At 44.4% G+C, this 15,317-nt stretch overlaps 1 protein-coding gene across 1 annotated transcript; it reads left to right on the forward strand.

The window, feature by feature from the left end:
* The first annotated feature begins 739 nt into the window (after positions 1–739).
* LOC123726735 (piggyBac transposable element-derived protein 4-like) lies at positions 740–2,082 on the forward strand. Its single transcript, XM_045694597.1, has 2 exons — positions 740–1,516; positions 1,665–2,082. Exons 1-2 carry the CDS (start codon positions 844–846, stop codon positions 1,982–1,984), a joined length of 993 nt encoding a protein of 330 aa, XP_045550553.1. The 5' UTR covers positions 740–843; the 3' UTR covers positions 1,985–2,082.
* The last annotated feature ends 13,235 nt before the right edge of the window (positions 2,083–15,317 follow it).

Raw genomic sequence — 15,317 nt, forward strand, 5'->3', positions numbered from 1 at the left:
CTGAGCCATTCAGTGTTGTTGTTTATGTATGTAGCTAGTGAGCTAAGCTGTAGCATTAGCAATGTCTTTCAAAAGGAGACAACTCACAAATGTGGAAATTCTGGAGATTTTTAAAAATTCTGACAATGAGTCTGAGTATGAAAGTCAGGAATCAGATTCTGACAGTGACAGTGAGGAGCTGCCCCCCAACCTTGTAGCCATTGAGAACCCTGAATCTGAGGACCCCTGTCCACTGACCAATTACCAGGTCCCTTTGAAGATGCTGGTGGTGATGGAGGCAGACCGACAGTGGATGAAGTACAGGAGTTCTGTGGTAGCTGGAAGGCCGCCAGCCATTTCACCCCTACTGGCCCTGCTGTTTGCTTTGATGAGTCCCAGTCTGGAGTGCAACGCCCCTTGCCATTTCCAACTGAGGCAGAGTGCTTCAAGTTGTTTCTGACAGAGGAGCTCGTGGGAAACATAGTACAGGAGACCAATCGCTATGCCTTGGAGCTACAGGAGAAGAGAGAGCCAGGAGTGAGGGGGAAACTCGCTAAATGGGTGACAACCACAATTAGTGAAATGTATACCTTCCTGGTGACAGTCCTCCTCATGGGGATAGTAAAGAAGAACTCCCTAAGAGACTATTGGAGCACAGATCCTATGTTTGCAACTCCCTTCTTTGCCACCCTCTTTTCCCAAGACCGCTTCCTAATTCTGCTGCGATGCCTGCATTTCGTCAACAATGCTACTGCCATCCTAAGTGACCCGTTATACAAAATAAGAATTGTTCTTATCAGCCTGACATCAGCATTTGGTCGGGTCTTTGTGCCATACAAGGACCTATGCATTGATGAGTCCCTGATGTTATGGAAAGGTAGGCTGGCGTTCCGTCAATATATTCCCTCCAAAAGGCACAGGTTTGGGGTCAAGTTCTTTGTCATGTGCGACGTGAAGACAGGATATGTCCTGGATATTATAGTGTACACAGGGTCTACCACTGACATCAAACATTATGAGGGGCTTGGGGTGTCTGGGTCCGTGGTGATGACCATGCTGGCTCCTCATCTCGGCAAGGGACACACTTTGTACGTGGACAATTGGTACAGCAGTCCCACACTCTTCCAGCATCTGCTCTCCAACAGCACAGGGGCCTGTGGCACAGTCAGGTCGAACAGGAAGGGGATGCCGGCATTCGGATGCAGGAAGATGCAGAGAGGGGAGGTGGAGTTCCAGGAGAACGGTCAACAGCTGGCAGTAAAGTGGCATGACAAACGAGACGTCCATGTCCTCTCCACTGTCCATACAGCAACCATGTCGGCCACAGGGAAGGTGGACCACCTGACGGGAGAGAGAAAGATAAAACCAGATTGTGTGCTAGACTATAACCTCAAAATGGGGGCCGTGGATAAGGCGGACATGATAAACAGCTTTGTGGAATGCACTCGGAAAACGACCAAGTGGTATAAGAAGATATTTTTCCAGCTGATCGACACTGCTGTCCTCAACGGCAGCATAGTTCACCGCCAACTAACAGGTGAGATGATTACTGAACAAGGTATTTTTGTAATTGGATGTACAGTTCACATACAAATCCATTATGCAATTACAGTGACAATATCTCACCAACCTACCCACTGCCTCATCATCCTCTAACTTTCCTCATCCTCCCCACTCCCTCATAGGTAAAGTAATTACCTACCAAAAATACAGAGAGAACCTCATGAGAGAGCTGTTGGAGGAGCACCACACCCCTCGGCGCCCCTCCACTGGGGGTCGCCCTGCTGTAGACAATCCCCTACGCCTCACTGCACGGCATTTTCCCTGCAAAGTCCCTCAAACTGCTGCTCAAGGTAGTCGCACACGGAGGCACTGCAAAGTCTGCCTGTCTGGCGCCAGGAGAAGTAAGCAGAGGAAGATGACAAAATACATGTGTTTAGCTTGTGATACACCTCTATGTATTTCACCATGCTTTGAGGAGTATCACATGCTCAAGCATTATTGAGCACATCTGCAGCAATAAGTGACTGACTGACCTGACAGGTGACTTGACAGGTGACCTGCCATGATACTATGCCTTTAGAGGTGGGGGTGGAAATGCAGTTGTTGTTCAGTCACTGCATGAATATTAAATATGGGTTATGCATATTACATTTTTTGTCCTCTAGTAAAACAAGTTGTTGTTGAACCAACTACCAATACTTCAATAAAATAGACGACTATTACATATTGGCCTATGTGTTTTCTTGCTGTGTTTCCATCCAGTAAAACTGTTAAGGAGAGAACGTTAGCATACAAAAGCTGTCCTCAATCTTCAGCTCGAAAGATGTCCAGTTATGATATTGGCAAATACTGTTTGTGGTTTCTGAAAGTACAGAATAAAGAGGAATTATTAATTAGAATACAATATAAGGATATAGCAATAAAACAATATTACAAATAACATAATAAACACAGCTATAAAAATAGTTTATTGCATTGACAAAATCACAGATTTGAGTTATAACAGTAAGAAACTAACTTTTGAGCTCCACAAGGGGGCAAGGCAGGGCAGAACAGAGCTATGCTGAATAGACCAAATAAACAAACCATGGTCATATGTTTTATTTTATTTAACTAGGCAAGTCATTTAACAGCAAATTATTATTTACCTATGATGGCCTACACCGGCCAAACTCGGACAATGCTGGGCCAATTGTGCGCTGCCCTATGGGACTCCCAATCACAGCCAGTTGTGATACAGCCTGGATTTGAACCAGGGTGTCTGTAGTGATGCCTCTAGCACTGAGATGCAGTGCCTTTGAGCGCTGCGCCACTAGGGAGTCATAAGGCCATGTAGCTTCAAAATACAACACAAGCTAATACTTCTCCGACGCAACTAGCATTGTTTTACAGAGCTAATAGAAGAATGTAGCTAGCTACCTAAGCACGATTGAATATAACACCATGAAGGTGGGCCTCCCTGTGGCTCAATTGGTAGAGCATGGTGTTTGCAATGGTGTTTGCAACGCCAGGGTTGTGGGTTCGATTCCCACAGGGGGCCAGTACGGAAGAAAAAAAAACGTATGAAATGTATTCATTCACTACTGTAAGTCGCTCTGGATAAGAGCGTCTGCTAAATGACTAAAATGTAAAGTTATAAAATGAGTAACGTCCCCTCGCTTATAAGAAGTATACATTATTCTCGCTACGGCATACGGAAACTATTATAACGTAATAAGGCACTTACTTAGAAACGCAGCATGGATTTGAACCAGGGAGTCTGTAGTGACGTCTCTAGCACCGTGCTGTGCCTTTGACCGCTGCATTGTTTTACAGAGCTAATAGAAAAATGTAGCTAGCTACCTAAGCACGATTGAATATAACATAAAGGTTATAAAATGAGTAATGTTACCTCACGTGTCCGCGGTTATAAAGAATATACACAAATCTATTATGCTCCATACATACAGTACGCTACAATAGAAACGACATACATAAACTATTACAACGTAATAATGCACTTACTTTGATAGAAACGCACACATTTCCAAAGTTATTATTAGTAACGAAAACAATGAGGGCAACAGATGGAAAATGTGAACACGTGTGCAGATCCTGTTCTGACGGGAGATTAGCAAATGTCTGCAGACTTGAACTGCACAAACAATTGGAAAGTGCTTGGGGAATTTTGTCCGCGTCAGAAATGTCCCAAAAATTAAATTGTCCGCAAAAGTAAAAATGACTATTTTTATGTGAATGAATGAGGAGGCGGAACACACCTAAATTCAAACTGTTCTTAGAAAATAAAAACTTGTTAGAAAATCATTTGAAATTGAAGTTGAAACAGCCTATAAATAAAAACAGTCTGCGTGCTTTGGTTTGAGGGCAGCGCGGATTAAATGCACTGTTACGTAACAATCACATTCTGGAATGGAGAGAACATTCTAACATCACGTGTATAAAAAGACTCACGCTGTGGCAACCGTTAGAGATATTTGGAACTCACGCGTGAAAGGGCTAGGAAGCTCTTTGCCACCTTCTCCTCCCTCCTGAATCCTCCTCCCCCCCTCCTCCCTCTCTGCGGATGACTTCGTCAACCATTTTGAAAAGAAGGTTGACGACATCCGATCCTCGTTTGTTAAGTCAAATGACACCGCTGGTCCTGCTCACATTGCCCTACCCTGTGCTTTGACCTCTTTCTCCCCTCTCTCTCCAGATGAAATCTTGCGACTTGTGACGGCCGGCCGCCCAACAACCTGCCCGCTTGACCCTATCCTCTCTTCTACAGACCATTTCCGGAGACCTTCTCCCTTACCTCACCTCGCTCATCAACTCATCCTTGACCGCTGGCTACGTCCCTTCCGTCTTCAAGAGAGCTTCTCAAACAACCTACACTCGACCCCTCCGATGTCAACAACTACAGACATGTATCCCTTCTTTCTTTTCTCTCCAAAACTCCTGAGCGTGCCATCCTTGGCCAGCTCTCTTGCTATCTCTCTCAGAATGACCTTCTTGATCCAAATCAGTCTGGTTTCAAGACTGGTCATTCAACTGAGACTGCTTTTCTCTGTGTCACGGAGGCTCTCCGCACTGCTAAAGCTAACTCTCTCTCCTCTGCTCTCATACTTCTAGACCTATCTGCTGCCTTTGATACTGTGAACCATCAGATCCTCCTCTCCACCCTCTCCGAGTTGGGCATCTCCGGCGCGGCTCACTCTTGGATTGCATCCTACCTGACAGGTCGCTCCTTCCAGGTGGCGTGGCGAGAATCTGTCTCCGCACCATGTGCTCTCACCACTGGTGTCCCCCAGGGCTCAGTTCTAGGGCCTCTCCTATTCTCCCCCCCCCCCCAAAAAAATATAGATGTACTATTGTAAAGTGGTTGTTCCACTGGATATCATAAGGTGAATGCACCAATTTGTAAGTCGCTCTGGATAAGAGCGTCTGCTAAATGACGGAAATGTAAATGTAAATTTACTGTCAAATCAAATTTTGACACTTATTACAGCTCTTTGATAAATTGCTCCAATGCTCCCTTAGTCTGTGCTGACCAATTACTGATGCTCTGTGGGATGTTCTATTTCATTTTAATGAAGGTAACTCTATTATTGAGTGTAATGGGCTTACAGTAGCTTTGACATAGGGCACTCACCTGTGTAGATTTTCCACAACACAAATCATTTTATTTGTCACATGCGCCAAATACAACAGGTGTAGACCTTACTGTGAAATGCTTATTTAAAAGCCCTTAACCAACAATGCAGTTCAATGTGCAGGGGTACAGGTTAGTTGAGGTAATTTGTACATGTAGGTAGGGGTAAACTGACTATGCATAGATAATAAACACTGAGTAGTAGCAGTGTAAATAGTTCGCTTGGCCATTTGATTAATTGTTCAGCAGTCTTATGGCTTGGGGGTAGAAGCTGTTAATACGGAGCCTTTTGGACCTAGACTTGGCACTCCGGTACCGCTTGCTGTGCGATAGCAGAGAGAACAGTCTATGACTTGGATGACTGGAGTCTTCAACAATTTTTGGAGACTTCCTCTGACACCGCCTAGTATGTAGATCCTGGATGGCAGGAAGCTGGGCCCCAGTGATGAACTGGGCTGTACGCAATACCTTCTGTAGTGCCTTACGGTCGCATGACGAGCAGTTGCCATACCAGGCGGTGATGCAACCAGTCAGTATTTTTTGAGAACTTTTTGAGGATTTGGGGACACATGCCAAATGTTGTCAGTCTCCTGAGTGGGAAAAGCTGTTGTCGTGCCTTCTTCACGACTGTCTTAGTGTGACTAGACCATGATAGTTTGTTGGTGATGTGGACACCAAGGAACTTGAAACTCTCAACCCACTCGACTACAGCCCCGTCGATGTGAATGGGGGCATGTTCGGCCCCCCTTTTTCTGTAGTCCACGATCATCTCCTTTGTCTTGCTCATGTTGAGGGAGAGGTTGTTGTCCTGGCACCACACTGCCAGGTCTCTGACCTCCTCCCTATAGACTGTCTCATCGTTGTCGTTGTGTTGTCAGCAAAGTTAATGACACTGTTGGAGTCGTGCTTGGCCACGCAGTCGTGGGTGAACAGGGAGTACTGGAGTGGACTAAGCACACCCCTGAGGGGCCCCCGTGTTGAGGATCAGAGTGGCAGATGTGTTGTTGCCTACCCTTACCACCTGGGGCGGCCGTCAGGAAGTCCAAGATCCAGTTGCAGAGGGAGGCGTTTAGTCCCAGGGTCCTAGCTTAGTTTTTGAACCAGGAACAGATATAGCCCTTGGTTCACTCCATACCTGACTGCCCTTGACCAGCACAAAAACATCCTGTGGCGTACTGCATTAGCGTCGAATAGCCCCCGCGATATGCAACTTTTCAGGAAAGATAGGAACCAATATACACAGGCAGTTAGGAAAGCAAAGGCTAGCTTTTTCAAACAAAAATTTGCATCCTGTAAGCACAAACTCCAAAAAGTTCTGGGACACTGTAAAGTCCATGGAGAATAAGAGCACCTCTTCCCAGCTGCCCACTGCAATGAGGCTAGGAAACACTGTCACCACTGATAAATCCACGATAATTGAGAATTTCAATAAGCATTTTTCTACGGCTGGCCATGCTTTCCGTCTGGCTACCCCTGCCCCGGTCAACAGCCCTGCACCCCCCACAGTAACTTGCCCAAAACTCCCCCATTTCTCCTTCACCCAAATCCAGATAGCTGATGTTCTGAAAGAGTTGCAAAATCTGGACCCCTACAAATCAGCTGGGCTAGACAATCTGGACACTCTTTCTAAAATTATCCGTCGTAATTGTTGCAACCCCTGTAACTAGCCTGTTCAAACTCTCTTTCATGTCGTCTGAGATCCCCAAAGATTGGAAAGCTGCCGCGGTCATCCCCCTCTTTAAAGGGGGAGACACTCTAGACCCAAACTGTTACAGACCTATATCTATCCTACCATGCCTTTCTAATGCCTTCGAAACCCAAGTTAACCTGTCTGGGATAGGGGGCAGTATTTTCACGGCCGGATAAAAAACGTACCCGATTTAAACTGGTTGCTACTCTTGCCCAGAAATGAGAATATGTATATTATTAGTAGATTTGTATAGACAACACTCTAAAGTTTCTAAAACTGTTTGAATGGTGTCTGTGAGTATAACAGAACTCATATGGCAGGCAAAAACCTAAGATTCCAAGCAGGACGTGGGCTGTCTGACAATTTGTAGTCCTTCTGTTGCATCTCTATCAAAATTACAGTATCTGTGCTGTTACGTGACACTTTCTAAGGCTTCCATTGGCTCTCAGAAGCCTTCAGAAACCGGATTGACGTGTCTCCTGTCTCTGGGCAGATAACAGCAGCACAGTTTCTCAGTGATCTGGCTGGTGACAGAGAGACTGGAGATGCGCGTTCACGAGACCTCGCAATTTTTTTCTTTCCCTCTTTGAATGAATATAATAATGAATGAATATATATTGTCCGGTTGGAATATTATCGCTATTTTACGAGAAAAATAGCATAAAAATTGATTTTAAACAGCGTTTGACATGCTTCTAAGTACGGTAATGGAACATTTTGAATTTTTTTGTCACTAAATGCGCTCACGCGTTACCCTTTGGATAGTGATCTGAACGCACGAACAAAACAGAGGTATTTGGATATAACTATGGATTATTTGGAACCAAAACAACATTTGTTGTTGAAGTAGAAGTCCTGGGAGTGCATTCTGATGAAGAACAGCAAAGGTAATCCAATTTTTCTAATAGTAATTCTGAGTTTAGTGAGCCCCGAAGTTGGCGGGTGTCTGAATAGCTAGCCTGTGATGGCTGAGCTATGTACTCAGAATATTGCAAAATGTGCTTTCGCCGAAAAGCTATTTTAAAATCTGACATAGCGATTGCATAAAGGAGTTCTGTATCTATAATTCTTAAAATAATTGTTATGTATTTTGTCAACATTTATGATGAGTAATTTAGTAAATTCACCAGAAGTTTTCTTTGGGTATGCTAGTTCTGAACATCACATGCTAATGTAAAAAGCTGTTTTTTGATATAAATATGAACTTGATTGAACAAAACATGCATGTATTGTATAACATAATGTCCTAGGAGTGTCATCTGATGAAGATCATCAGCCGTATTCATCGACATGGCCAAGGCTTTCGACTCTGTCAATCACCACATTCTTATCAGCAGACTCAACAGCCTTGTTTTCTCAAATGACTGCCTCGTTTGGTTCACCAACTTTTCTCAGACAGAGTTCAGTGTGTCAAATCGAAGGGCCTGTTGTCTGGAACTCTGGCAGTCTCTAAGAGAGTGCCACAGTGTTCAATTCCCGGGCCGACTCTTTTCTCTGTATACATCAATGATGTTGCTCTTGCTGCTGGTGATTCTCTGATCCACCTCAAACCAGATGACACCATTCTGTATACTTCTGGCCCTTCTTTGGACACTGTGTTAACTAACCTCCAGACGAGCTTCAATGCCTACAACTCTCCTTCCATGGCCTCTAACTGCTTTTAAATGCAAGTAAAACTAAATGCATGCTCTTCAACCAATCACTGCCCGCACCCTCCCGCCCGTCCAGCATCACTACTCTGGGCGGTTCTGACTTAGAATATGTGGACAATTACAAATACCTAGGTGTTTGGTTAGACTGTAAACTCTCCTTCCAGACTTACATTAAGCATATCCAATCCAAAATTAAATCTAGAATCGGCTTCCTATTTCACAACAAAGCATCCTTCACTCATGCTGCCAAACATACCCTCGTAAAACTGACTATCCTACCGATCCTCGACTTCTGCGATGTAATTTATTAAATAGCCTCCAACACTCTACTCAGCAAATTGTATGCTGTCTATCACAGTGCCATCCGTTTTGTCACCAAAGCCCCATATACTACCCACCACTGCGACCTGTATCATCTCGTTGGCTGGCCCTCGCTTCATATTCGTCGCCAAACCCACTGGCTCCAGGTCACCTATAAGTCTTTGCTAGGTAAAGCCCCGCCTTATCTCAGCTCACTGGTTACCATAGCAGCACCCACACGTAGCATGCGCTCCAGCAGGTATATTTCACTGGTCACCCCCAAAGCCAATTCCTCGTTTGGCTGCCTTTCCTTCCAGTTCTCTGCTGCCAATGACTGGAACGAATTGCAAAAATCACTGAAGCTGGAGACTCATATCTCCCTCACTAACTTTAAGCATCAGCTGTCAGAGCAGCTCACAGATCACTGCACCTGTACATAGCCCATCTGTAAATTGCCCATCCAACTATTTCCTCCCCATACTGTTATTTATTTTAGTTTTTGCTCCTTTGCACCCCAGTATCTCTACTTGCACATTCATCTTCTGCACATCTATCTCTCCTGTTTTTAATTGCTATATTGTAATTACTTCGCCCACTACGGTCTATTTATTGCCTTACCTCCCTAATCTTACCTCATTTGCACACACTGTACACACATTTTTTCCTATTGTGTTTTTGACTGTACTTTTGTTTATTCCATGTGTAACTCTGTGTTATTGTTTGTGTCGCAGTGCTTTTCTTTATCTTGGCCAGGTCACAGTTGTAATTGAGAACTTGTACTCAACTGGCCTACCTGGTAAAATAAAGGTGAAATAATATTTTTTTTTTAAATAGTGATGAGCTTCGTTGGCACTATGGTGTTGAACACTGAGCTGTAATCAATGAACAGCATTCTCACATAGGTGTTCCTTTTGTCCAGGTGGGAAAGGGCAGTGTGGAGTGCAATTGAGTTTGCGTCATCTGTGGATCTGTTGGGGCGGTATGCGAATTGGAGTGCGTCTAGGGTTTCCGGGATGATGAGCGATGACCAGCCTTTCAAAGCACTTCACAGCTACTGACGTGAGTGCTACAGGGCGGTAGTCATTTTGGCAGGCTACTTTCACTTTCTTGAGCACAGGGACTATGTTGGTATGTTTGAAACATGTAGGTATTACAGACTTTGTCAGGGAGAGGTTGACCAGTACACATCCTGGTAATCCATCTGGCCCGGCGGCCTTGTGAATGTTGACCTGTTTTAAGGTCTTGCTCACATCGGCTGGCTACGGAGAGCGTGATCACACAGTCATCCGGAACAGCTGGTGCTGTCATGCATGCTTCAGTGTTGCTTGCCTCGAAGCGAGCATAAAAGGAATTTAGCTCGTTTGGTAGGCTCGTGTCACTGGGCAGCTCGTAGCTGGGTTTCCCTTTGTGGTCTGTAATAGTTTCCAAGCCCTGCCACATCCGACGAGCGTCAGGACCGGTGTAGTAGGACTCAATCTTAGTCCTGTATTGACCCTTTGCCTGTTTGATGGATCATGAGGGCAGAGCAGGATTTCTTATAAGCGTCCAGGTTAATCAAATCAAAGTTTATTTGTCATGTGCACTAAATACAACAGGTGTAGACCTTACAGGGAAATGCTTACTGACAGGCTCTATCCAATAGTGTGAAAAAAAGGTGTGTGTGTATGTAGGTAAGTAAAGAAATAAAACAACAGTAAAATAACATTTGAAAATAACAGTAGCAAGGCTATATACAGACACCAGTTAGTCAGGCTTATTGAGGTAGTATGTACATGTAGGTATGGTTAAAGTGACTATGCATGTCCCGCTACTTGAAAACGGCAGCTCTAGCCTTTAGCTCGGTACGAATGTTGCCTGTAATCCATGGCTGCTGGTTGGGATATGTCCATACGGTCACTGTATGGACGACATCATCAATGCACTTATTGATGAAGCCGGTGACTGAGGTGGTATACTCTTCAATGCCATTGGATGAATCCCGGAACATATTCCAGTCTGTGCTAGCAAAACAGTCCTGTAGCATAGCATCCGCGTCATCTGACAACTTCTATATTGAGCGAGTCACTGGTACTTCCTGCTTTAGTTTTTGATTGTAAGCAGGAATCAGGAGTAAATACACTGCTCAAAAAAATAAAGGGAACACTTAAACAACACAATGTAACTCCAAGTCAATCACACTTCTGTGAAATCAAACTTTCCACTTAGGAAGCAACACTGATTGACAATAAATTTCACATGCTGTTGTGCAAATGGAATAGACAACAGGTGGAAATTATAGGCAATTAGCAAGACACCCCCAATAAAGGAGTGGTCTGCAGGTGGGGACCACAGACCACTTCTCAGTTCCTATGCTTCCTGGCTGATGTTTTGGTCACTTTTGAATGCTGGCGGTGCTTTCACTCTAGTGGTAGCATGAGACGGAGTCTACAACCCACACAAGTGGCTCAGGTAGTGCAGCTCATCCAGGATGGCACATCAATGCGAGCTGTGGCAAGAAGGTTTGCTGTGTCTGTCAGCGTAGTGTCCAGAGCATGGAGGCGCTACCAGGAGACAGGCCAGTACATCAGGAGACGTGGAGGATGCCATAGGAGGGCAACAACCCAGCAGCAGGACCGCTACTTCCGCCTTTGTGCAAGGAGGAGCAGGAGAAGCACTGCCAGAGCCCTGCAAAATGACCTCCAGCAGGCCACAAATGTGAATGTGTCTGCTCAAACGGTCAGAAACAGACTCCATGAGGGTGGTATGAGGGCCCGACGTCCACAGGTGGGGGTTGTGCTTACAGCCCAACACCGTGCAGGACGTTTGGCATTTGCCAGAGAACACCAAGATTGGCAAATTCGCCACTGGCGCCCTGTGCTCTTCACAGATGAAACAGGTTCACACTGAGCACATGTGACAGACGTGACAGAGTCTGGAGACGCCGTGGAGAACGTTCTGCTGCCTGCAACATCCTCCAGCATGACCGGTTTGGCGGTGTGTCAGTCATGGTGTGGGGTGGCATTTCTTTGGGGGGCTGCACAGCCCTCCATGTGCTCGCCAGAGGTAGCCTGACTGCCATTAGTTACCGAGATGAGATCCTCAGACCCCTTGTGAGACCATATGCTGGTGCGGTTGGCCCTGGGTTCCTCCTAATGCAAGACAATGCTAGACCTCATGTGGCTGGAGTGTGTCAGCAGTTCCTGCAAGAGGAAGGCATTGATGCTATGGACTGGCCCGCCCGTTCCCCAGACCTGAATCCAATTGAGCACATCTGGGACATCATGTCTCGCTCCATCCACCAACGCCACGTTGCACCACAGACTGTCCAGGAGTTGGCGGATGCTTTAGTCCAGGTCTGGGAGGAGAACCCTCAGGAGACCATCCGCCACCTCATCAGGAGCATGCCCAGGCATTGTAGGGAGGTCATTCAGGCATGTGGATGCCACACACACTACTGAGCCTCATTTTGACTTGTTTTAAGGACATTACATCAAAGTTGGATCAGCCTGTAGTGTGGTTATCCACTTTAATTTTGAGTGTGACTCCAAATCCAGACCTCCATGGGTTGATAAATTGGATTTCCATTGATTATTTTTGTGTGATATTGTTGTCAGCACATTCAACTATGTAAAGAAAAAAGTACTTATGAGATTATTTATTTCATTCAGATCTAGGATGTGTTGTTTAAGTGTTCCCTTTATTTTTTTGAGCAGTATAATTATGGTCAGATTTACCAAATGGTGGACGTGGGAACGCTTTGTATGTGTCTCTGTGTGTGGAGTAAAGGTGTGCTAGAGTTTTTTTTCCCTCTGGTTGCACATGTGACCATCTGGTAGAAATTAGGTAAAATGGATTTAAATTTGCCTGCATTAAAGTCCCCGGCCACTAGGAGCGCCGCTTCTGGATGAGCATTTTCTTGTTTGCTTATGGCCTTATACAGCTCGTTGAGTGCGGTCTTAGTGCCAGGATAGGTTTGTGGTGGTAAATAGACAGTTCCGAAAAATATAGATAGTGTGGTCTACAGTTTATCATGACGTACTCTACCTCAGGCGAGCAATACCTCGAGACCTTAATATTAGACATCGCACACCAGCTGTGCAAATTGACAAATAGACACACACCCCCACCCCTCGTTTTACCAGACATAGCTGTTCTGTCCTGCAGATGCACGGAAAACCCAGCCAACTGAATATTGTTCTGCTTTTGACTGATTTGACTGTCAAACCTGTAGACTGACAGAGAAAATATGAAAACCAGGGAGTCAGAGAACACATCTCCTAGTTGTGTAATTAAGCAAAAAAGGCACAGAAAAAAACAAGTGGAATCAGTGTCTGAAACCCTTTATCTCAGCATCCTCTCTTTAGTACACCAGCAGTATTGTAATTTTCCAAATAACCACATAGAAAAGGCTATTCTTTGTACTTATAGTACCATTTTCCTATTTATGAATGTGTGAAGCTGTGAGTGAAAACAAGGGGGAGATGAAAGTGGAGTTTTCCTCACATGTTTGAGCCATCGGACTATCACATTCATCACTGGGTCACCCACCATCAAGTGTTTCCTAGTACACCCGGGGGGGTGGGGTGGGGAATAACACATTGTCTTCTGCTTAGTGAGCAGCTCAGGTTACCCCAAACACCGCTTTTACAGTATATAGTAACCTTTAGTAACTCTGAGGGTAAAATAGCAGAAGTCAGTGTTATTACTGCTTCAGCATAGTGATGAGTTTTGTATTGATCAAGTCATCCCTTTGTATTTACTTAACATTCTGAATACATTTCTGCCTTGGGAAAAGTTGACTAAATGGTTAGGTTAGTCAGATTATTTGGAGGTGCCTAAGGAGGAATAGATGAGCCCACAGACTGACATGAGGCAACCTGATAGGCCCATGAGGGATGGATATCAGAAAGATAGTTGCATAATTTGTACTCCACCACCAATTTTCATTTTCAATTGCTTCATCCCACAAGCCATTGTTTATAATGGCTCGTTGCGGGACAAAGCAAACACTTCAAATGTGTAATCAAACGAATATACTCTACAAGACTTGATTCAACCTTGACTTGATACAACCTTCTTAGATTCAGCATACCACCCTGCATCCCACTGCTGGCTGAAGTTAAGCAGGGAGGATCCTGCTCGGTCCCTGGATGGGGGGGCAGATGCTGCTGGATGTGGTTTGGAGGTCCAGTAGGAGGCACTCTTTCCTCTGGTCTAAAAATATTTATCCCAATGCCACAGGGCAGCGATTGAGGCCATTACCCTGTGTAGGGTGCAGTCTTCAGCTGTGACTTTAAATGGGTGTCCTAACTCTCTGTGGTCACTAAAGATCCTATGGTACTCATCATAAGAGTAGGGGTGTTAACCCCGCTGTCCTAGTGAAGTTTCCAATCTGATCATAATGTCCACCTCATCATCCCCAGCTTCCAATTGGCTCATTCCTCCCCCTTGTAACTATTACCTGGATTAATAAAATATTCAGTGTCAGGTCTTTGCCACCATCTTGTGGTCAAAAATTATTCTCCCTCTGCATGAATACAAACAATACTGAGGGTTACCAGTATTATAACCAAAGACAACCAAGCTACTGTACTTTCTAAACTCTGATATAACATTTACCACTCAAATCAGAAACAATTTAACCAGAAGAGATTACTGAGCTATAAAACACCTACTTAGTTCCTTGAGCATGCCTTTGGGGAATCCTTTTCAAGCAATCACACCATATGATACTATTATTTGTTAAAATGTTAATTTTTGCATTAATCAATGATAATAACATAAATTGTCATACTTTTAGAAATTGCAGTCTATGACATGGAAAGCAATTCCTCAACAGATTAAACATGCATAACACCATAGAAACAGTATCAACAGAAAACACATTGTCAGACGATTGGGATCAAGTTACCAACTTCTATTAAAGTGACACAGCCATGTCCATTCGTCCTTCATAAATAAACATAACAGCCATGTCTACCTCATGCAGCATTGTCATGTACAGTACGTACGGTTGCCACATTTCTATTCAGATTATTCAGGAATGATTTACCTGAGTTCAACTTACTGTACAGACAAAAACAATCAGGAAAAGAGATGTGTGAGCATGATGATACATTTATTCAATTCTGTTTGGACTAGGAACCTATATCTAAATGCACACACTCACATGGCAAGAATGATACAACGTATTCCTACAAACCGCTGTCAGGTTTCGTCTTTGCATTTCGTCTTTGCATCCATAGGTAGTTTCATCTTAAGCTCAGAAGACATGATCAGAGCTTAATAAAGACAGTGTCATATTAGTAATTGTCAGAGGATGCCTACAAACTACAGCCTTAATATTCTGTGGTTGTTTGTGATTGAGAGAGAACAGTATTGTCATTGTAAAACATTGTCAGAAGTGAGTGGTTACAGCAAGGTAGATCCCCTGTGGTCATACTGCTGGCCCAGGACATCTTCCAAATAAGAGACAACACACTAGCTAGTCTAGCTAATCCTCTGATTGACATCCGGATTTATGAGAGACGATATCCAAACGCAACAATCAAAACAATGAGGCACAAAAGCCCTATGGCATAAT

The sequence above is a fragment of the Salmo salar genome, chromosome ssa14 (genome assembly GCF_905237065.1).
Source record: "Salmo salar chromosome ssa14, Ssal_v3.1, whole genome shotgun sequence".
NCBI lineage: Eukaryota > Metazoa > Chordata > Actinopteri > Salmoniformes > Salmonidae > Salmo > Salmo salar.